Below are 23,152 nucleotides of genomic sequence, written 5' to 3' on the forward strand. Positions count from 1 at the left end.
CACCTCCCCAGTTGAATGCTAGTGGGGATGGCTCGACAGTCTCATTACTAAGCTCAGCCCCACATTTCTCCATCCCTGCGCTGGAATGCGAAAGGTCTATACATTGGAGCTGAATCATTCATGAAGATGCTCTCCTCCAGCTTCATTGGCTAAGATCCAGGCAAAACATGCTAGCAATTGATCGCTGGGCTAGGATTGTGGTAACTGAGCAAAACCACACTGCGACGAGAGAGGGAGGGCGACGAGCCAAAGTGGGGAAGAGCGGATAGGCACGTGTAAGAAAGTTGAAGATGCAAAGGTGTAAAGATGTGGTATGATATAGATAGGCCACGTGGCTAATCCGATGTGTCTTTCCCTGTCAATGAGCATTGTTGGATTGCACGAAAGCTTGCTGGCTATGGCGGAGAGCTTGTAGCTATGGCTATGGCTGTGGCTATGGCGTCCCTCTCCTCTGTATCCTGCTTGCCTCATTCTTCGTGTCCCTCCCCTTTCCTCTTCTCGCATCACCAGCTTTCCATTCCTCCAGATTTTTTCAAACACTTTTCCTCTCACCTTACCATCGCCTCTGCCTCTTCTAACGGTGCTCCTTTCCTCCCAGAAACTCAGCCGCATCATCCACACACCTTGCTTGCCCCTGACGATGCGTTTTCCGCCCTGCCTTCTTGCCCTGTGCCGGATTTCTCCACCAGCTCTAGATTCGTCACCCTGCTGAATCCTTGCAAGCTGCCGCTTGCGCCTTCGGACCGTGTAGAGCCAGGCGGAAGGCCTCTATTGGTTTACGTCCCTGGAATGGACTGTACGGGACAGGGGATCCGCAATCAGTTGCCTCACTTGCTTGATGCTGGGTATGTAAGTCGTTTTATTTGGAAAAAGGGAGTGTCCTTATCACTATCCCATAGCAAGAAGGTTCTCTCAAGTAGAAGAAAGTGAGATCTAAATCTGCAACTGAGATAAATAACAACGTTGTGAAGCGTAAGCTCCTACTTTGCATATCACCAAGGTCCATTTGGTCCATTTGGATATCAAGGACCAGGTAACCGCAGTAAGGCCATTGCGTCGAGACGTTCTTCGGTGAATATAACCACCAGATTTTGCACGTCGGTAAGGAATCCGTTCCTCGACAATTGCCCCGCGAGATGACACTCTTAAAATACGTTTGAACAGTTTTCTCATTCATAGTGCAAGATTTATCGCATAAAAAAGGCAATAGTTTGTCCAGCTTTGTCTCTTTCAGTCCAAGCTTTAGCAAGACCCTTTTCTTGTTTTTGAAATGGTCTAGAAAGAAAGAAAGAAAAGAAAAAAAGATATATTAACGTCCACGGGAGGCCTCACGGGCCTATGGGACAAAGTAGACAGAGAAGCGAATTCATACAAGCCTCAGTGGGTTGAAGCAAAGGGTATGCCCCCCCTTGCTGAGTACTAATCTATGCTAACAGAATCATAATTATAGAAAAAAAGTCAACTACAACTGCAGAGTGGGCCATATCAATCAATCTATCTGGGCGCTGGGGCGAAACCGAAGCCTGGTATAGTGATGGCTCTATGGTGGGCTGCAAAAGATGTCTCGTATCTGCGTCTGTTGAGCTGTCTCGCTCTGCGGTGGGAGATGCGGTCTCCTCGCTCTTTGGACTCTCTGGGCTATGTCTAGGGTGACTCCTTGTCTTTGTCGGTCTCCCCTGAGGAAAGCTGTGACAGGTCGGACCTCAATAGAGTGTATTTTGGGGGCTCTCTGTCGCACATGTGGCCTCTGCATCCCTCTCTCGGTGGTACTGTGCCCATTGCTCATCCAGACTGCTCTCAGATCGGCTCGCTCCTCTTCCTCCACTCCACTGTGGCTGGGGGTTGACTCAAATGTATAGAAGTCTGTGACGTGTCTTGTGCTCGGTCACCCTCTGTCCTGTAGTGGTCTGACCATCCTCGGCTGCGTCGCCGCATCTCCATCAGATAGAGCGCGATACAGACCTGGTCATGGAAATGGATCAGTCATGACAAAGGACCGAAGCCACTCCCCTCTAGGTAGAGACAGTGGTAGCGTCCCCGAATCTCGTAGTAGGCTGGGAAAACACAAAGAAAATGCTCCTCTGTCTCAACCGCCCCTAGCGTACATAGCGTGCAAACCCGTTGCTCTCCCTGCCTCGATCCTCAGCTGGTGGGACGAAACCCGCATCTGACCAATGGCAATCCTTAGTGCATGGGAGACTCCTCTATTCTCGAGATACTGGGGTCTGATAATGAATCCCTTCTCTGATACTCTCAGGAAGTGGTCGTGATAAAACTGGGTCTTGGTGGGGAGCTCCTGGTCCTCCCCCCAAGTCCGGGATGTGTGAAGTTGAAGAAGGTCTAACCATATGATACAGTTGAACTCATCTCGCGGGATTGACTTAGGAAGTGAATCCATGCTGTACTGAAAGGGGGGAAGCCTGTTCATTTGGATACCGTGCTTGGCAAGCCATGTAGATATGCGTGCATACCATGTGTCTACCCCACTCTCTGCGAGTCCTCTAGATGACTCTAGGGCCAACCTCGGAAGTCTCCAATGGGGTAAGTCCCAGACTCTGTGGATGAAAATCATTGTATGAAAGATGGCATCAACCTGGAGAGGTGTCATGGCGAACTCTGATTGTACTATCTCATGTGGAACTAAGGGCTTACATCGGATCATCCTAGATCCCATCGTCACTTGGAGCCGCTCGAAGCTCCTCCAATCTGTCCTCGGAAGATCGCACCCCCAGAAAGGTGCTACATACATGACAGTCGGCCGCACTAGTGTGTTGAAAGCCAGCCCTTCGTCGGTGGATTGCCTTGCTGAAATCTCTAATGAGTGCTCTCGATAAACCGCCCATTTACCTTCTTTCCTTGCTTCTTTCACTTCGATAAGTTCATTTGCCCTTTGTTTGAGTTGGGTTGGAGTGAGCTCTTTAGATATCCAAATCGTAGTAAAGGATATTGGTTCTTAAAATCCTTTCTTTAAAATAAATCTGTGCTTGGTTTCCCTTTCGAGTGATATGACTTATGTCATCCCAACCGATTTGTGGCACTGCCTTCTTGAATTGGATAATCTTTTCCTCATCAATGCATTCCTCTTCCATTTCAAAATAGCTAAGGCAACTGTCTTGCAATCCCCCAATACGTAAAATCTTCTTGTTACTTGCTATGACTTGCTGCTCTCTTACCTATGTATAAACATCACATTTGTCGATCTTGTTATGTATTGTTGCTGTAATTTCATGTCCCATGGATTTGAGCTAAGTGGTAACCATTTTGTGGACCTTGGCTACAAGCTTTGGTGTAGGGGTTGCAGTATTGCATTGGTGTAGGACTTCTTGCATTACCTCTTGTCGGCCTTCATTCTTCATTTCTGAAAGAGTCTTCTCTAGGGAAGCAATGCGGAGCTTTGCATCTCTGAGTTCTTGTTGTAGGAAGTAGATTTGCTCATGTGGATCAAGCTTGCTCTCAAATTTGTGAAAAGTCAAGGCATAAGGAGAAGGTGTCAATGCCATGGTAGCGTAGGTTGGCTTCTTGTTAGCTGGAGTCAATGGAAAAAGCCTTGTCTTCGGGAACTCCATGCTGAGAAAGACCTGCGGAATCTGGGACCCCTTTGTTAAAGCTAACACTCCAGATTGAGCCAAGGGTTTAGCTCAGCCTGAGGCTGGGTTGGATGATGACCCCCCTATTGTTGTGAGACATGTTGTGGGAGCTGGGTGGCACTGTGGGCTAGCGGGAGCGGAAGCAGAGGGGCTGGGTGACGGTGAGGGAGAGGATGAGCGACGGAGAGGGGGCTTTGGGCGAGGGGGGGAATGACGAATGGACGGAGAGGGGGGGGCTCACAAACACGAGGGGGGGGGGAGAGAAAGAAAGAAAGAACGAAAGAAAAAGAAAGATATATTAACGTCCATGGGAGACCTCGTGGGCCTATGGGACAAAGTGCACAGAAAAGTGAACTCATACAAGCCTCAGTGGGCTGAAGCAAAGGGTACGCTAGGAGCCTTGCTGAGTACTCATCTATGCTAACAGAATCATAATCATAATCATAATCATATCATATCAATCAATCTATTCAGGCACTGGGACGAAGCCGAAGCCTAGTACAGTGATGGCTCTTTGGTGGGTAAATATCTTGTATCTGCGTCTGTCGAGCTGTCTCGCGTTGCGGTGGGGGGTGTGGTCTCCTCGCTCTCTGGACTCTTTGGGCTATGTCTAGAGTGATCCCTCGTCTCTATCGGTCTCCTCTGAGGAAAGTTGTGATAGGCATGTTTCATGGTGAAGATGGGTCCTGTGAAGACTGCTCCCAAATATGTGTATGACTGCACTATCTCCATTGGTTCACCACGATAGGTGAAAGTGAGTCGGTTAGTCACTGCTCATCAGGTGTTGAAGATCATAACCTTAGTTTTCCCAAGGTTGAGCGTCAGATCTCTCTCTCTGCAAAACACCTCTAAGGCCTACAGATCTCTCTGTAGTCCCTCCGCTGAAGATGATATAAGGACTATATCATCAGCATATAACAGTATCTGTATGAGGAGATCTCCTAGTGATGAGCCCTCACAACCTAGGCGATCTATGAAAGATGTGATCTTATCAATGTAGAGTCGAAAAAGAGTCGGTGAGAGAGGGCAGCCCTGCTTCACCCCAATGGTGCTTTCGACCCACTCCGATAGGCCGTCTGGGGCACGGACCCTGCCTCTGACTGACTCATATAAGCTCATCACACTCCAAATCAATATGTTTGGGATCTGCATCTCGTGTAGTCTCTTGATCATGCGGGATCGTGGAACAGTGTTGAAGGCCTTTCGAAAGTCTACGAAGCATGTGTAGACTTTCTGATGTCTGGACCTCGCCTCCTCAATAATAGCTCTCAGAGTAAAAATGTGGTCTAGAGTAGAGTGCTGTCTCCTGAATCCTGTCCGCCCTAGTGCTCGTTGCCCTTGTGCCTCTGTATGACTGCTGATCTCTCTCTCTAGTACCGATCCATAGATCTTGGCCAGTGTGTGGCCAATCATGAGGGTATGATAGTTCTCGATGTCCATGGGGTCTCCTGCTTTGTGTATCGGCACGATAGTAGTGGTGCTCCACACTGGTTTGAAGCCGTGGCAAACTGCAAGGTTAAACATATGTGCAAGGATCGGTGCTAGGACCTCTTGCCCATGTGCGAAGTGCTTTGTCCGAGGCCTTTGTGATGCTGTGCTTTCCAGTTGTGGAGCCGGCGAAGTGCAGCCCGCACATTCTGCATAGTGAATAGATGAGAAGTAGTGGGCCTGGACATAGTGGACATGTCTGGCGGTGTCTGCCTCGGGACATCATATAAGGAGCATGCATAAGTGTGCCACACGCTCGGATCGGTGATGGGGATGGGTGGCTTTCGCTCCGCGAGGAATCCCCACCCAGTGGTTGGGTCTCCTCCGCGAAATGATCTGATGATCTCATGCATCATATGTGTGAGGAAGGCTTGTCTCTTGCGGCATGTCAGTATCTGAAAGATGTTGTGTGCCTCGTGTGGCGTCAACTGACCCAAGGCTTGCTCCCGTGTGAGGTGGGCTCGCATTTCTTTGCACTCATCATCAAGCTAGGGGTTCTGAGGCATCTTCCCATCTCGTACCTGTGAACATCGGGTCATAGGAAAGGATCTGGTGGTAGCATCCTGTATCACTGTGACAAGGGTAGGTGAGGCGTGGGTGAGGTCTAGATCAGCCTCCAATAAGGCCAGAAGCTCTCTGGCTAAGTGACACACATACACTGGATCAAGAGCATGGTCAAAGTGGATTTGGGTACGGGTAGCAGTAGGAACTCTCCCTGTGTCTAGTGTAGTAGCAAGAACATCGAAGGCCAGATATGAGCAGCTCCAAGTGGGGGGGGGGGAGGGTATGGTGAGGCCATGTATCCGTGAGACAAAAGCCAGTGGGCCCAGTAGGTAGTCCACTGTGCTAGTCCCGCCTCCATGTGGGAAGCATGTGAATCCCTTGGATGATGGCCATCTCTGAAGGCCATTGTAGATGATGAGGTCGTGGACAGCTCCCAACTCAAGCAGGTGTCGCCCGTATGCTGTCACGTGCGAAGTATGTGCAGAGAGTCTCTGAATCCCAAGTTCTATTGCATCCAACTCTGGCATCATGTGGGGATCTCTCTCATATGTGAAGTCAAGTAAGCCCACTTGCGTGTCCCTTGTCCTTGCATTGAAATCCCCTAGAAGGAGGGTGTCTCCTTGTCTGGAGAACTCTATGATATCCTCATGTATTGTCTCATAAGGGCTGTGCCCCTCTGTAGTGACATCATGGGCATATGATGACGTGTGTGGAGGGAAATAGCATACTGCAGTGAAGATAGGTCGGGCATCTAGTGGCTGCACTCGTATCCACATGTGACGTGCATGTTCCTCTCTCCGTACCACAGATATGAGTGGTCTCAAGTGTGTTTTGAAAAGGACAGCTACACCTCTAGAGCCTCGTACCCCACTATCTCTCCTCATTTCTTTCCTATGAGCAGACTCCCAGGTGTACCTTGTCACTGTGGGCAGCCCTCTCCCTGTGGACCAAAGTGTGCCATTACAGTTCCATACAGCCATACTCAGCTTGTTTTGTGCTCTCTTCTCCTGACTCTTGCACCGTCATAGTTCACCCTCTTCTTTCTCCCCTTCTCCCTTGTCACCTCTGTTGACTCTTCTTTGAATAATCACTTTGCAATCCCTATAGGCAGCCCATTTCCATGCCTCTCTTGCTGCCATAACCCGTATCATCCCTTCTCTCTGATGCTCCTGCTGCAACAGCGTGAGATCGTCATCCAAAAATATTCTGGTCCCTTTCAGGGTTGCCCTCATGCTCATGAGAGTGGACCTGTCCATAGCTGTTCGTAGTTTCATTACAAGTGGTCTTGTTGGAGCTTCAACTTTACCAACCCTCCATGCTGTCTCGTGTGTGAGGTTGACTCCCATTTTGGTGAACAAGGTCTTAGCATCGGACATAGGGGTGTCTCCAAGTGTTAGGCCTCTGATCAGGACATTCAAGGCCTTGCTGCTCCTCCTTTTCTCTTCCTCCAGGGCTTCATAGATGATCTCTTTCTTGGGGGCTGCCGTACCCTTCTTAACCACATTCTTCCATTCTAGTAGTATGTCTGCGTTACCTTTAGTGATTTGCTGTGTGAACTCAGCATGCTTCCCTTGTATGGTTGTCTGTAGTGCTGCCATCTCCTTCTTAAGCATCTCATTCTCGGCTCTCATCTCTTCCATTGCCTTGCACGTACCAGAACAGGAAGGGAGGTGGGTAGGATATCTAATCAATCGATATTACATGAGTGGTAGGGAGTTGACCCAACCTTAGCCCCCAATTTCCCACTAAAACTCCCACTAGTTTCCCACTTTTCCCCCTTCATTACATTGAAGTGAGTGAGATTAGAGGCTAGGGGATATATGCCATGTTGTTGATCAGCCATCCATTGTTCAGATATAGGACATAGTGACAGAGAAGCTGGTGATGTGTATACTACCAACAAAACAAGAACATGAAGGTCAACAAGGACTTTATCATCCGTTGCCAGTTCCTTGGGAGTTCATCTTATTTGAAGGTGTTGCTCACCCAGAGCAACCATTTTAACACCTTCGTGCAGCAAATGGTTCCTAGTGTGCACATCTTCTTTGTACTCAGCTAGCATTGAATGTTTCATGAGATATAGAAGATATAATTACTAGTAGGTCATGTTCTCATCCACCATGAGCATTTAATGGAGTTAGTTGTAGTGGTGACGAAGTTTTATCAAATGTGAAAGCCATGATCTTAAAGGTGCAAATGTTTGTGATTAACAATTATGAAGACCTTCGAGGCTCATCAAAGCTGCTTAGCATGATTAAAGGACACTGATATTGACTATTAAACTACAAGTCAAGCTACACTTGGAGGATGGCATGCTAGCATCCATGTCTTGCGTTAGTTTCTTCATCTCAGTTTCCATAACTGCAGAGATGAATTTTTCTCTTAAATTTTGCTTACAAATATATTGTGATGCTTACTGTGTAAGGGGCTTTGAAACTTTTTAGACTTTTTGTAGGTATGATGTCAGATGCGTGTACATTCCCAGCAATGATAGGTCATCTTGGGCAGACCTAGTAGAAATGTTGGTTCCTTTGTTAAAGCAAGAGAAAGGCCTTGGTGGTAACTTATGCTATATGACTTTGCTTGGTGAATCATTTGGAGGACCTTTGGCACTTCGCTTAGCTCTTGCGGCTCCACATTTAATTTCACGCTTAGTTCTGGTATTTACTTTTATTCAAAAAGCTTGTGTAAATCTCTTTTGTATGCCACAAGGTTTGCAACAGGTCGCAGCGTTAGAGTTTTTGCTCTTTGCTAAAGAAACTTGTTGGCTGTGAGGTAACAATGTGGTATTGAAACAGGTTAATCCAGCCACAAACTTTCAAAACAGTAGCCCTTTTGCAAGTTTTTGTTCGAGTACAGGTCTGTTGGCATTGTTCCCTGAACAATTATACAAAGCTGCCCAGGTATAATCTCACACAAACTGTGTTAATGCTTAAAAAGGAGAGTATTAAGTGAAGCTTGTAACATAGCATATAGATGTGTGTTATAGTATACAGCTCTCTTATGAAAGGTTTGTGGCTGGCTTCACATATAGTCTAAGCTCCTTATCTGTAGTAGAATTAATTGGCTCTTTCATGCCTATTTCCAGAATAACATATATTCATAGCGGATGAATATCACTCAAGAAATGGCAAGGTATTTCAAAGGTGATTGTGACATCCCAAGCACGATGATTAGGTAGTACTCCATTGGGGCAATGTGAAGGTGGAAATTATTAGAAGTCAGTGGGAGCATGAAGGGAGCTTAAGAGGGCTCGTTAGGAGGATATGCGGGGTAATGGGAGCCTTCTTCTTTCCTGTTATTATGAGAGGCAAATGTCACAGTTTAAGGGCGCATTCGCATGGGGTGGCTGTTGGGAGCAACGGGAAAATTCCCAACATGGCCTTTCTCAGAAACGCTCAGACAATCCCTGCTTCAACCACTTTGCTTCCAATGTTCGGCCCTTCTTGGCCGTACTTCTGTAGCGCACAAAATCAGTTCTGTACATGCGAAATGCAATAGTGAGTTCAGGGGCAGCAAAGGCCAGTAGAGGCGTTAATCATTAGGGTCACGAAGCAGCTGGTAGAACTAAAGCGGTGGGGACAAACTGCGTGGTGGATCAAGGAGGGTTGGAGCAGGGTGGGCTAGGAATTGGAGAGTTGGAGCGGGGGAACAGGCTGAGCGGGGAGGGAGTGGTGCAGATAGGGGCTGGAGCAGGGTGGGCCGGCAGCTGGAGCAGGGTGAGCGGGGGGATGGAGTAGGGTGGGTGGGGGGTTGGAGCAGGGAGAAAAGAAAGAAAGAAAGAAAGATGTATTAACGTCTTCGGGAGGCCTTGCAGGCCTATGAAACAAGTACAATAAAAATAGTAACTCATACAAGTCACAAGAAGTTTGTGGGTACATTCTTTGATGACATTATTGTGCACTCGAAAGATGAAGAGGAGCATAGGCAACACTTGCTAGTTGTATTTGTAGAGCGTAGGAAACACAAGTTGCTGGTCAACACTAAAAAGAGTGAGTTCTTCATGCCAGAGATTCATTTCTTGGGACACATCATCTCACGAGATGGAGTGAGGATGGACGCTGCCAAGATAGAGGCAATCAAGAATTGGCCTTCATTGAAGAACCTACATGAAGTCCGTAGCTTCCTTGGCTTGTGTTGATACTACAGGCACTTCATACGCTATTTGCTGAGATAGCTTCACCCCTACATGCTTTGCAGAAGGAGGGAGTGCCTTTCCTTTGGGGGGAAGAAAGAAATTGCAGCATTCAATGAGCTGAAAGAAAAGCTATGCTCTGATCCTGTTATCATTTTGCCAGAATTGCGAAAGCCTTTTGTTCTTCAATGCGATGCAAGCGGCAATAGTGTTAGTGGAGTGCTTATGCAGGAAGGCAAAGTGGTTGCATATGAGAGCAGGCTGCTCCGAGATGCTGAACACAACATGAATGTGTATGAGCAAGAATTGGTAGCTGTAATTCATGCTCTTACTGTGTGGAAGCACTATCTTTTAGGTGCTGATTTTTATGTGCAAATTGATCATCAATCGGTGCGATACTTTCTCACTAAGAGAAAGTTGTCAGAGAAGCACATGAGATGGGCAAACTTCCTTTCCATTTTTCATTTTCAGATTGTTCAGGTCTTGTCAAAAGGTGAAGTATGAGAGGCAGAAACAGCTCGGTTTACTTCAGCCTTTGCCTATACAAGATAGACCGTGGCAGAGCATCGCTATGGATTTTGTTTTTGATCTCCCTCGCAATTCTTTTGAGCATGATGACATATGGACTATAATTTGCAGATTTAGCAAGAAAGCTCACTTCATTCCAGTAAGGAAGAAGATTACAGCTGAGTAGATGGCAAAGGAATTCTTGAAGTCTGTTTTCAAGTATCATGGGATGCTTGAGTCTATCGTGAGTGATAGAGATCCATGGATGACCAGCATGTCCTAGAGAGGTTTGTTTGATAACATGGGTACCTCAATGTTATTTTCATCTTCTTATCATCCACAATTTGATGGTCAATCAGAAGAGGCAAATTCTACAGCTTTGGATTTGCTACGTTGTTATGTGTCTGAGCACAAAGCAAAGTGGGAACAGTATTTGCCGCTAATTGAGTATGCATACAACAATACAATGCACTCTTCCACGGGTAAGGCACCGTTTGAAATAGTGGAAGGAGCAAGAAAGGTTCCTCCTATTTGCATACAAAAGAGAAGATATTTGTGGGAGATGAGTATGTGGAAGACTTGCGGACAGCGTATGAAAAGGTTAAGTATGCCCTCCAACGCAGTCAGGACAAGCAGAAAAGAGTTGCAGATAAGCATCGCAAGAACTTGGCCTTCACAAAAGGTGATTGGGTGTTGCTGCGTTTCCTTAAGGCACGCCTCAGGAGCAAGAAAGGGAAGGTAAAGTTGTACACCAAGCTGAATATGATAACTGCAGGTAATTTACCATGGTTTGGTTGACTTGGGTCAAGGGTTCAGTCAGTTTAACCTAACCAGACCATTCTGGTTAGAGGTCTAGTCACAGACTAACCAGACCAGAACCAGCCAGTCTGGTTAGTGTAACCAGCTGGTTACCCATCCAATTACTGTTTAAAAAAAAAAAAAAAAGACAGTTGCAGAGGCTGTTTCTGCCAGCAGTTTTCACCTACCTGCCAGACGTTTACTGTCAGAAAAGCAGCAGAAACACAGTAAAATCAGAGATTTGCAGAAAAAGAATATGCATGCCTTTGAGCAGTGAAAAGAGGGAAAAACGGATGCTTTTTGAAGTCATTTGCAATAGCCAGAAAAGGGACACACAGCTTTGAGTTTATGCCTTGAGTTGACAGCCTGGCACTGGCATAAGTTGTGAATGCAAGACACCTCTTGTTGAGGTAATTTTGTCTTTGAAAAGAAAAGGTTGCGTGCATCAGTTGCATACACAGTGTGTGTGAGAAACTTGCAGACCTTAGACAAGTTGTAGGAGAATGGCTCAATCACCTATCCAGTGGAATTCACAAGATAGGGATGCACATCCAAGATAGAGAAGTGTGTAACAAACTCAGCAAGAATTCGAGCAGATGGTATGCATTCATATGCAGGAGATGGAAAAACTTAGAAGGGATCCAAAAGCTCAGCATCTGTTTCAAGTAGAAACTATGCATGATGTAGCTTATGATGTGCCAATGCCAGAGGCACACTCTCGTGTATAGCCCGAGAGAGAGGGATCTCATAGGGGACGGTCTCATAGCAGGAAGAGATCGAGGCATCATCACCGATCTCCAAGCCCTTCACTGTCTATCTCGAGCTTAACTTCTGTATTTTCTTCTTCATCAGATAAACCATCTAGGAAAAGAAGGAAACACAAGAAGTCTTGGAAGAGCAAGTCTTCCAAGACCAAGGAATTCAAAGATGGAGGTAAATCTGTCAAGTTTATGACCTATAATGGACAATATGGTCATACAGACAAAGCACTGCAGTTCAATAGGTAGTTTGATGTTGCATTTGGTACATAAAACTTTTCAGAATCCTCCAAGTTGAGAATAGTAAGCTTGCACTTGACAACGACAACTAGTGCATGGTGGAGTGCACATACCACAGATGGGTCAGCCCCAAAGAGGTGGAAGGGCTTCAAGAAAGCCTTCTACCAGGAGTTCATGCCTAAACAGCTCAAAGATCATGTCCTTTAAGATTGGGATAGTTTACATATGGATGCAGGGGATACAGTGGACGTGTACAATCAAAAGTTTTGGGATGCTTATTTGCAGGTTGCACCCTTCAAAAAGATCTCTAAAAGAACCCAAATGAGAAAGTACAGAGTAGGTCTCAGTTCAAAAATTCAGGCAGTGGTGAATGCTTTGAGGGCAAAGAACATTCAAGACATTATGCATTCAGCTTCAGTAGCTAGTCTCGTGTAGATACAAGATCCAGCCATAGTGCCATCCTTGCATGCAGGAGGTACTGAAAGAAAGAAACCCGGTTTTTCAAAATCAGAAAAGAAAGAGTATCCCAAGGTTGAGAAGAAAGGGTTTCAGCCTCATAAGCCGAGGGGTATTGAGCTTTCAAAGTCATATAAAGGCAAATCCTCATTCACTCCTGAACAGATAGCTGAATTCTGCAGAGATGGGAAATGCTTTAGATGTGGGAAAGAGGGGCATATGGCTGCCTAGTGCCCTGAGAAGCCTTCGGGTTCTAAGGAGCAGACAAAGCCACAAGTACCACCGAGACCAATGGTGGGAGTAGTACCTCAGACCCAAAGGAAAAAGAGCTTTTGCTATCATGGGGAAAGGTAAGAGATTAGCAAGAAGCATTAATCCTATTTGATCCAGGGTCTACAGACAATTTCATATCCAAAGATTTAGCTCTAAGATTAGGGATTAAAACTGAAGAGCTAGGTAGAGCTCTTGATGCTGATCAAATGTTCTTGGGGAATCCAGTGCACGTTACTCCTTTGATTGGAAAGCTTCGTGTCCATGTGCAGAGTTATATAGATCAGGAGGACTTCTTAATTTCTCCTCTCAAGTAGCATGATGTTGTACTTGGTACACCTTGGTTCTATCGAAAGGGAGTAAAGACGTGAGAGGGTGCTGAGTTTTATCCATAGGGGGAAAAACCATCGTTTAGTTGCCAGGAATAAAGGGGAAACTATCCCCATTGTATCCGATGTTACATGTGGTAAAGCAATAAAGTTTGCAATTTCCACGTACATGGTTTTTGTAAAAGAAAAAGAAAATGATATGCATGCTGAAATGAATGACGCAGACAAAGATAAATTTCAGTTTATTGTGAACTTTAAAGATTGTTTTTCAGATGCTTTGCCAAGGGAGTTACCCCTAGAGAGACCAGAGGATCATCATATAGAGTTAATGCCTGGTAGTGAGCCACCAAATAGACCACCTTATAGAGTCAGTGCGACTCAGAGAGAGGAGATTATGGCTCAGGTATAGGACTTGCTGTCCAAAGGGTTGATTCAGCCCAGCTCATCTCCTTTTTGCTCATCAGTACTTTTAGTACAGAAGAAAGATGGTTCTTTTCGAATGTGCATTGATTACCATGCATTAAATAAAATGACCATGAAAAATAGATTTCCAATACCACGCATAGATGATGTGCTTGACCAGCTCAGAGGAGCAACATTTTTTAGAGGATAGACTTGAAGAGTGGTTATCATCAAGTCAGAATACACCCACAAGATGTGCATAAGACATCTTTTCGCACTACATTTGGGTTGTATGAATACTTAGTGATGCCTTTTGGGTTGACAAATGCTCTAGTCACATTCAATAGAATGATGGGTTGCATCTTCCGAAAGTACAGGCACTTCATGGGTACTTTCTTTGATGATATCCTAGTCTTCTTAAAGAGAGCACAGAGAACATTTTGCTTTGGTGTTTCAATAACTTCGAAATCATCAGCTTTTTGCTAATAGCAAGAAAAGTGAATTCTTTTTGGAAGAGATCCATTATCTGGGGCACATAATATCCAAGAATGATATACAGATGGATCCTGCAAAAATCCGAGCCATCCAAGAATGGCCTGAGCTGAAAATTGTGCATGAAGTCCATAGTTTTTTGGGACTTTGCTCCTATTACAAGAGATTCATCAGGCATTTTGCTGATATTGCAGCTCCATATGAAGAAAAATGCAGCCTTCACATGAGGAATGTCACAGAAGAAAGCGTTTAATACACTGAAGGAGAAGTTGACTATAGAGCCTATTCTTGTAGTCCTAGATCTTTATCAACCTTTTGATGTTGATTGCGATGCCTATGGAGAGTGTGTTGGGGCTGCATTACATCAGAATGGACATGTAGTAGCATACGAAAGCCGAAGATTGTGTGATGTGAGAGATATCTGGGAATCTATGAAGAAGAATTGTTGGCTGTAGTTCATGCTGTGAACACCTGGAAGCATTATCTTTTGGGTGCAGATTTTACTATTAAATCAGATCACCAAAGTCTGAGATATTTTCTAACTTAGACAAAACTCTCTGAGAAGCAGATGAAATGGGCAAATATGCTGTCAATGTATCATTTTTAGATTGTCCATACTCCAAGAGTTCGGAACAGAGTGGCAGATGCCTTGTCCCGAAGACCCCAGGTCAACAATGTGACTTTTGCTTATCATCAGGACCTGGAAGGCATGAGGGAGCAATATGCTAATGATGCAGATTTTGGTGAGATTTTAGCAAATGCAAGAGGGGCAGTCACCAGTCACTATTCCCTGAAAGATGGGTATCTAATGAAGGATGACTGCCTATGCATCTCCCAGGAGATGAGGAAAAAGATTTTGGAAGAATGCCATGCGCCTCCCTATGTTGGACATAGAGGAATTACAACAACAACTCTAGCACTAGAGAGGTATTTCTTTTGGCTAGGGATACGGAAAGATATACATCAGTTTGTTACTGAATGCCTTACGTTTCAGAAAGTAAAGTTTGATAGACGGAAGGCACTTGGCCTACTTATGCCTCTTCTCGTGCCTCAAGCATTGTGGGAAAGTATTACAATGGACTTCATTTTTGATTTGCCAAGATCAAAGTCAAGGAATGATGGGATTTGGACTATCATTGATAAATTCAGCAAGCAAGCTCATTTCATTCCGGTTCGTAAAACCATAAAGGCAGATCATATGGCTAAGCTTTTCATGGCACAGATCTTTAAGCACCATGGTATGCCTAAGTCCATTGTTAGTGATCGAGATCCCAGAATGATGAGTCTATTCTGGAGAGCTTTATTTGATAATATGGGGACGAATCTGAATTTTTCTTCTTCTTTCCATCCCCAAACAGATGGTCAAAGTGAAGTAGCGAATTCTACAGCATTGGATATGCTGAAATGCTACGTGGGTGACCAAGGTTCAGACTGGGAAAAGTACTTACCATTGGTAGAGTTCACTTACAATATAATACAGTACACAGGTCTATAGGGAAAGCCCCCTTTGAGGTCATCTATGGGAAGGTGATTCTGCCACCTATCCTAAGGACCAAAGATGAAATATTTGCAGCTGATCAGTTTGTGAGAGATCGCCAGACAGGCTACAGCCAAGTCTGGACAGCAATTGAAAGGTCTCAAGAGAAGCATAAAAGAGCTGCAGATAAGCATAAGAGACAGTTGGATCTCAAAGAACGGGATTGGGTACTTTTAAAGTTCGAGAAAGCTAGGCTCTGTAAGTTTAAAGGCAAACAGAAAGTGTATGCAAAGTTATCTCCCAAGTACTATGGCTCTTTCAGGGTTACAGAAAGAATAAATGAGGTTGCATACAGGTTAGCATAGCCAGAGTATTGGAGGATTCACAATGAATTCCATGTGAGTCTTCTAAAGAAATTCTAGGGGCCAAAGCCTATAGAGGCAGTATCAGAGGATCCACCAAAAGTGGATGAGTTGGAGGAGGTCCTTCAGCCAGAGCAGATTGTGTACCATACTATACGCAAAGGCCCTCAGGGCAAGGAATTTTACAGGTACCTTGTAAAATTCAAGAATTATGCCAAGTGGATGGATGAAGACATGTTGTCCGATCATCCACAGCTTTTGGATGTTTACAAGGAAGCTTTTCAGTTGAGGTCAACTGAATAGAAGCCGAGGGGATGTCACCACAATGTAAATATCCTAAGTCAAACTTGTAAAATTCAAGAATTATGCCAAGTGGATGGATGAAGACATGTTGTTCGATCATCCACAGCTTTTGGGTGTTTACAAGGAAGCTTTTCAGTTGAGGTTAACTGAATAGAAGCCGAGGGGATGTCACCACAATGTAAATATCCTAAGTCAAAGTATAGCTGACCATTTATTTGATCATAATTAAAGAATTTTCCATCTAGGTTAATTATGGTCAAAAGAGTTCTTCTATTGGTCAAAGAATTGACTACGGTCAAAGATACTTGACTACGGTCAAAGATACTTGACTTCGGTCAAGTAAGCCTGATTTCGGTCAGGAAGACTTGGTTTATACCAAGAAGGTTAACTGTAGTTAACCAAGATGTGCCAACTTCGGTTAGAGAGTTATGCCAATTTCGGTTGGAGAGACTTGACTATAGTTAAGGCGCCTCGACCCTTGGTCAAAGCCCCTTAATCATGATCAAGAGCATTGACTCTGGTCAACCAGAGAATAAATATATTCATATATTTGTTATGTGTGCACATGTGTTCAGTGGGGATGCCCACCGTGACTAGGATTAGTCCACAGTTTATTATTTTTTCATGCAAAGCGCTAATAATTAATGGGTGTCATGGTGGTGCGCTTTAATTAATTGTTGCAGGGACTAGGAAGGGTTATGTTTTCCCAAGCGCTATGGACCCTAACAAGCATCTAGGAGGTTGTTCGCGTGACCAAGTGCTTTGAAGACTCCAGAGTTGCCCTTAGTGGCATGTAATTAGGAAAGTAATTTAGAATTTGACAAGTGGCTTGTTGCCAAGAAAGAGAGCCTAAGAGCTCATGTAATATTATTCACGTTTTGGAATTTGTAACAGCAGCTTCCATGCTGAACTCTTGTACTCAGTTTCTCCTCATGAATAAAAACCTTCGGGGGGGTCCAGCCCGACGATTGACCCGGGCCCTAGTGTGCCTGTAGAGAGAGGGAGAGAAGGAGAGCAAGAGAGTATTTTGTGATTGCAAAGAGAAGGATGTTTATGACATTGAGGTTTCATCTGTTGTGCCTTAGATGATGTCAAATGGCCCAAGGCTCGCTCCCGTGTGAGGTGGGCTCTCACCTCTCTCCACTCGTCGTCGAACCAAGGATTTTGAGGCACCTTCCCATCTCGGGCCCATGAGGATCGGGTCGCGTGGAAAGATCTGGTGGTAGCGTCCTATATTATTGAGACAAGGGTGTCCGAGGCGCGGGCGAGGTCTATATCGTCTCCAAGTAGTACTAGAAGCTCTCTGGCTAAGTGTCACATATATTGGGTCAAGGGCACGATCAAAGTGGATTTGGACATGAGCAGGCGTGGGAGCATGTGGCTGGCATAATAGTAGAGATACGGAAGGCCAAGTATGGGTGGCCAACTCTGAGTGGGGAGGTACAATGAAGTTGTCACAGACATCCACACGCCCTTGGCCATGCTAGCTAGTGTCAGCACAAGCAGCCAGGTCAATGGCCATGCAGGCGTCTATATAGCCATTCAGGTAGCCATGCGCAATCAGCAATCAGCACATAGTCAACGCCACATCCTTGCAGGTCGAAAATGTGGAGTTGACTTGTTTTGGTCAAAAGGCAACGTGTTGACTTTTTGACTTTTTGGTCAACGTCGACTTTTTTGATTGGCCTAGTCAACGGTCGACGTTGACCAAGTCGGCCAGGCTGACCTATCAGCCTATAAAAGGGCAGCCTTTGGCCCTCATTCTTCATCCACTCCTTAGGCCTTCAAGCCTTCAGAGCAGTTGAGTCAGGCCTTCCCACAACAGACTAGCAGGGTAGCCTCAGCCTCTTCAAGGATCTAGTGAGGATTCACCTCCTCTAGGTAGTCTAGTCTTCCAGTTTTGCAATGAGGGTTTCAGCCCCTTCATACAGTTGTATTCAGCCCTTTGGGCATTCATTATTCAATTGTGTCTATTTTCCTCTTCGGAGGTCCACTACATTCTCTCCCTCTGATTCTCTCACTCACATCCACTGCATCACTTTGTGTATTGAGTGCATCATCTTGCAGTTGCAGTTAGTATTGAGTAGGATAGAGAGTGAGGATAGTCTATCTCCCGCTATAGAAGTTGTGTATCCGTGAGGCAAAGGCCAATGGGCCTAGTAGGTAGTCACTGTACTTGTCCCACCACCATGTGAGAAACAAGTGAGTCCCCCAAATGATGGCCATCTCTAAAGACCATTATAGATGGTTAGGTCATGGACTGCTCCTCACTCAAGTAGATGTCGCCTATACCCTGTTACATGTGGGGCATCTGCGGAGTGTCTCAATATCCCAAGCTCTGCTGCATCTAGCTCCGGAACTATTGGGGATCTCTCTCATATGCAAAGTGTAGCAGGCCCACTTGTCTATCTCGTGTCCTTGCATTGAAGTCCCATCCTTGCATTGAAGTCCCCCAAGAGGAGGGTATCTCCCTACCTGGAGAAGTCTGTGATGTCATCATGTATCGTCTCATATGGGCTATATTCAAGTGGAAATTCAGAGACAAATCGTTTGGCTATATTCAAGTGGTACTTTATGGATAGCTTGCTATAGCATGGAATATTAATCTTTTAAAACTCATCTTGTTTTTGTTCTCCACTAGATTAGTTTGTCTTCTATTCCAAGAGTTTTGAAACCAGTAGTCCAAATTAGGTCATGAATCATCCAATAGATTTCCTTTTGGCACTGTTCCAACCATCAGGTGCATTTTCTACATGTTTCTCATTTGTCTGTCGAGTTAAGATTTTTGCGACCACAACTGGTTTGTCCTTTATTCCAAGAGTTTCAAAGACAATAGTTCAAGTATGTCATGAATCACCTATAGGTTCCTTTGCACTTGTGCCGAGTGCTGTGCAGCCAGCATTCGCATTTTCTTCCTGTCTCTTATTAGATTGCTTTGGCTGTTGGGCCAGATTTCTGCAACCACATGATAAGTGGTTGATAAGTAATGTGTTACTTTTGCATGAGATCTCATTTCAAATAGAAGGGGAAAGGGGGGGAAGGGGAAGGGGGGGGTAGCACACTTTTGGTGATCTTTAAAGGGGTAGTAAAAATCCCTAGGAATAATGTTCAGCCTTCCATATATATGCTTTTATGCAAGTCCTTACTCCTGCAAGAAGAGTCCTCCAGCTGCGAAACCTTTTGCGGTACTTCTACATTCATTTGTCAGCTTCATCCACTCTTTTCTTTTTTAAATAGGATGCATAGTAGACATTTGGCCAAGTACTTTCTTCTATGTAAGGAAATCCACTAATATGGTAATGGCATAGCACCAATCTTCCCTAGGGTCTTCATTGCGGTGATTAGTGTAGTGCCTCTTTTTGTGAAGATAGTGGGAGAGAGGGAAGGAGTCTCACTTGCGGCTTTCTCATATACACAATGGGGGAATACACACAGGTGGAGACTGAAAACAGTTTTCCTCTTCTTAGTTGTGAAAGCCAAAAGAACTCTAGTACAAAGAAATAGAAGAACCCTATATGTGGGTCTCAAACCAAACTCAACTAACTAAGGTGGCATACTAACTGAGCCACAAACTAGAGTAGATAAGGATAGCTGTCATCCAGCTATTATTCGTGGGTGGTGTACCAACCGCATCTGCAACTAACAAGTCGGTGACATAAATGCACAACGGTCACCCTGGCATATCACGAGTGAAGCTCGATATCTCAACACTCCCCCTCGAGCTCAATCCCAAATCTTGCACACCAAGCAAGTCTCTGAACTTGCGCAGCTTCTCTGCGCCCAATGCCTTCGTGAATATGTCAGCTACCTGATCCTCTGTGCTGACATAAACTAAATCAATAAGACCTAGTAAAACCTTCTCCCACACATAGTGATAATGCACCTCAATGTGCTTTGTTCTAGCATGATAGATTGGGTTATTTGCCAAGTGTATATTGCTCATGTTGTCACAATAAATGACAACTGGCCCATCTGTAGACTGATTCATATCATAAAGTAGCTTATGCAACCAAGCTACCTCACATGCAACCATTGCTGCACCCCTGTACTCAGCCTCTGTGCTCGACAAGGCAACTATAGGCTGTTTCTTGCTGCTCCAGGTGACTGCAGCACTCCCAAAAGAGAACACATATCCACTGGTAGATCGTCTATCAGAAATACTACCAGCCCAATCAGCATCAGTGTATCCATGCAACTGTATCTGAACCCCAGTCTCATAAAATAGTCCATATTGCAATGTGGACTTCACATACGTGAGTATGCGTCTAGCCGCATCCAAATGCCGTTTCCTTGGAGCCTGCATAAACTGACTTACCAATCCAACAGCATAGCTTAAATCTGGCCTGGTAATAGTCATATAAATCAAACTTCCTACTATGCGTCTGTAAATAGTAGGGTCTTCCAGAAGCTCACCTGCATCTGTGCTCGGCTTCACATTCTGTTCCAAAGGAACTGAAATAGGCTTACAGCCTGTCATCCCATATTTGGACAGCATGTCCAATCCATACTGCCTCTGTAAGAGCTGTATCCCACTTGGTGATCTAATCACCTCAATGCCCAAGTAATAACGCAGCTCTTCCAAATCCTTCATCTCAAACTTCTGCTTCAATAGCATTTTCACATGAAGGATATCTTCATCACTATCACCTGTGATGATCAAATCATCAACATAAATGACAAGCAGCATAATCCCTTTCTTTGTTTTTCTCACATAGAGTGAGAAATCTGCCTTGGAAATCTGAAAGTCAATAGTGACAAGATACTGTCCTATCTTGTCAGACCATGCTCTAGGTGCTTGCTTCAAGCCATATAAGGCTTTCTTCAACTTGCAAACAAACTCAGGATGAATAGCATGAACATAACCTGCTGGCTGCTCCATAAAGACCTCTTCTTGCAAATCACCATGCAAGAAGGCATTCTTTACATCCATCTGATGTAAAGACCATCCCTTTGATGCAGCCATAGCAATGACTGCTCTTACAGTTGCCATCCTTGCAACCGGACTGAATGTTTCTTCATAATCAATGCCATATGTCTGTGCATACCCCTTGACAACTAATCTTGCCTTGTATCTATTCACAGAACCATCTGCATTGTGCTTGATCTTATAAACCCACTTACAGCCAATTGCATTCTTGTTTTTAGGCAAAGGCACCAATTCCCATGTAGCATTGGCTTCCAAGGCATCCATTTCTTCATCCATGGCTTTCTCCCATTTTTCATTTCCCATGGCTTGCTCAAAAGAAGTGGGTCCTGGTTCCTGTATCACTTTGATCATATAGGCATAGTGAATGGCTGTAAATCCATCATATTTCAGCCTATTCACAGGATACCTAGCTCTGGTAGACCTGCGCAAAATAGGCTCACTTCCAGGTGCTCTCAAAACATCCCTGGTCTTCCTTACTCCAGGTGTAACAACAGAAGGAATACCCAACTCATCATCAATGCTCTGTTCTGAGCCATTGGATTCACCATCCACATAAGAGTGACCTGCATTCACATCAAACATGGGCTGATCTACCTTCTCTTTTCCTTTTCGTGATACCTGCGTACCACTATTTGCATTGCTTTGAGGAGATTCTCCTGATCTCAATCTGCCTGTCCATGGCGAAGTATGTGAACCACTGCTAGAGGACACTGCAGATCCACTGATATTTTGTGATTGATATTTTGTGACTGCTGCATTGAATTCTGTGCAGCATTACCATTTTGTGCATCTACATCAATCATCACATTTACTGGTTTATACCAGCTGCTCATCTCATAAAAAACAACATCTCTGCTCACTGTAAACTTATGAGTAGAAGGGTTATAGCATCTATACCCTTTCTGCTGCAGAGAATAACCAATAAAGACACACTTCTCAGCTTTTGGATCCAACTTGGACCTCAACTCATCTGGCACATGAACATAGGTAATGCAACAAAAAATTTTCAAATGAGAAATGTCTGGTTTCCTACCAGTATACATCTCCTCTGGTGTCATGCCATGTATTGTTGCAGTGGGAGTTCTGTTCATTATGTAAACTGCTGTAGCAACTGCTTCAGCCCAATAATAATCTGGTAAATCTTTCTCATTTAGCATGGCCCGAGATACCTCTCCAATATGCATGTTTTTCCTTTCTGCAAGTCCATTTTGCTGTGGGGTATGACTGCATGAATATTGCTGCTTTATGCCATGCTCCTGCAGGAACCTTACAAACTCATTTGAGAGGTACTCTCCCCCTCCATCTAGAGTTACCACGTTCTCCTCCATAGGACTGGTTTTCTTGAGTTTGCTGCATATTTTGATTTCTACCACGGCCTGCAGATCGGCCTCCTCTACCTCTACCTCTACCTTTACCTCTTCCAGCATTTGAGTAGAAGGCAGTTTCTTTTGAAGTTCCTCCTGAAGAAGATGCACCCCCATTTCTCTGCTCTTCAGAAATTAGAAGAGCAAACAACTCTTCAAAATCAAGAAAATTTTCACGGACGGCAATGGATGTCCGGAACTGTGCATAATCCTTTCCTAGACCATTCAAGGTCATAGAAACTAGATCATCATCTTCCACTGGCGACCCAATGGAAGCAAGTGCATCTGCAATACAAGCATGATTCTGCAACTCCCAATATCTTTGCACACAAGCATACGATGCAATTTCTGCGGCAACTTTTCACCGACCAGCTGAGCAGTGGTCGCATAGTAAAAACAGGGCCTTTTTCTGAGTGCATGCGAAGAACTTCCGCCTTCAAAACGGGCCCCGAAATAGCCTCGAATCAAAAAAATAAAGTCACCAAGGGCTTCGTCCTATCCCGCAACATATACTGTCCTCTCGCCACACTGCGAAGGGCGTCTCAATCTGAGACAGTGCACTCTTGCACTTCTGGCTGTGCTACCTGCAGAGATTTGCTCCCAAACTCGAAATAGGAAAGTAACACTGGTCCTCTTACCAGGACACCGCGAACTTGGTTTGCTTTCTTGAGCTCCTTACCACGAATAAGGCTCTGATACCATGTGAAGATAGTGGGAGAGAGGGAAGGAGTCTCACTTGCGGCTTTCTCACAT

The 23,152-nt window shown here is 44.8% G+C and overlaps 1 protein-coding gene across 6 annotated transcripts in view; it reads left to right on the plus strand.

Annotated features, from left to right (window-relative positions):
- Window positions 1-340: 340 nt before the first annotated feature.
- LOC147894113 (phytyl ester synthase 1, chloroplastic-like) overlaps window positions 341-23,152 on the plus strand; it is a 65,704-nt gene continuing 42,892 nt past the window's right edge. For 5 of the 6 annotated variants that reach the window (XR_015542137.1, XM_087385197.1, XM_087385194.1 and 2 more), the window contains exons 1-3: window positions 341-845; window positions 8,035-8,239; window positions 8,378-8,482. Coding sequence is in view for 5 of the 6 variants with exons in the window: in XM_087385197.1 (XP_087241323.1) it covers window positions 418-845; window positions 8,035-8,239; window positions 8,378-8,482 (738 nt within the window). In the remaining variant the exon portion in view is untranslated. The remainder of the gene's footprint in view (window positions 846-8,034; window positions 8,240-8,377; window positions 8,483-23,152) is intronic. The other variant, XM_087385199.1, reaches the window with a different exon arrangement.

This window comes from Dipteris shenzhenensis, chromosome 14, assembly GCF_047967505.1.
Source record: "Dipteris shenzhenensis isolate YYH24624 ecotype China chromosome 14, Dip_SZ_1.0, whole genome shotgun sequence".
Lineage (NCBI taxonomy): Eukaryota > Viridiplantae > Streptophyta > Polypodiopsida > Gleicheniales > Dipteridaceae > Dipteris > Dipteris shenzhenensis.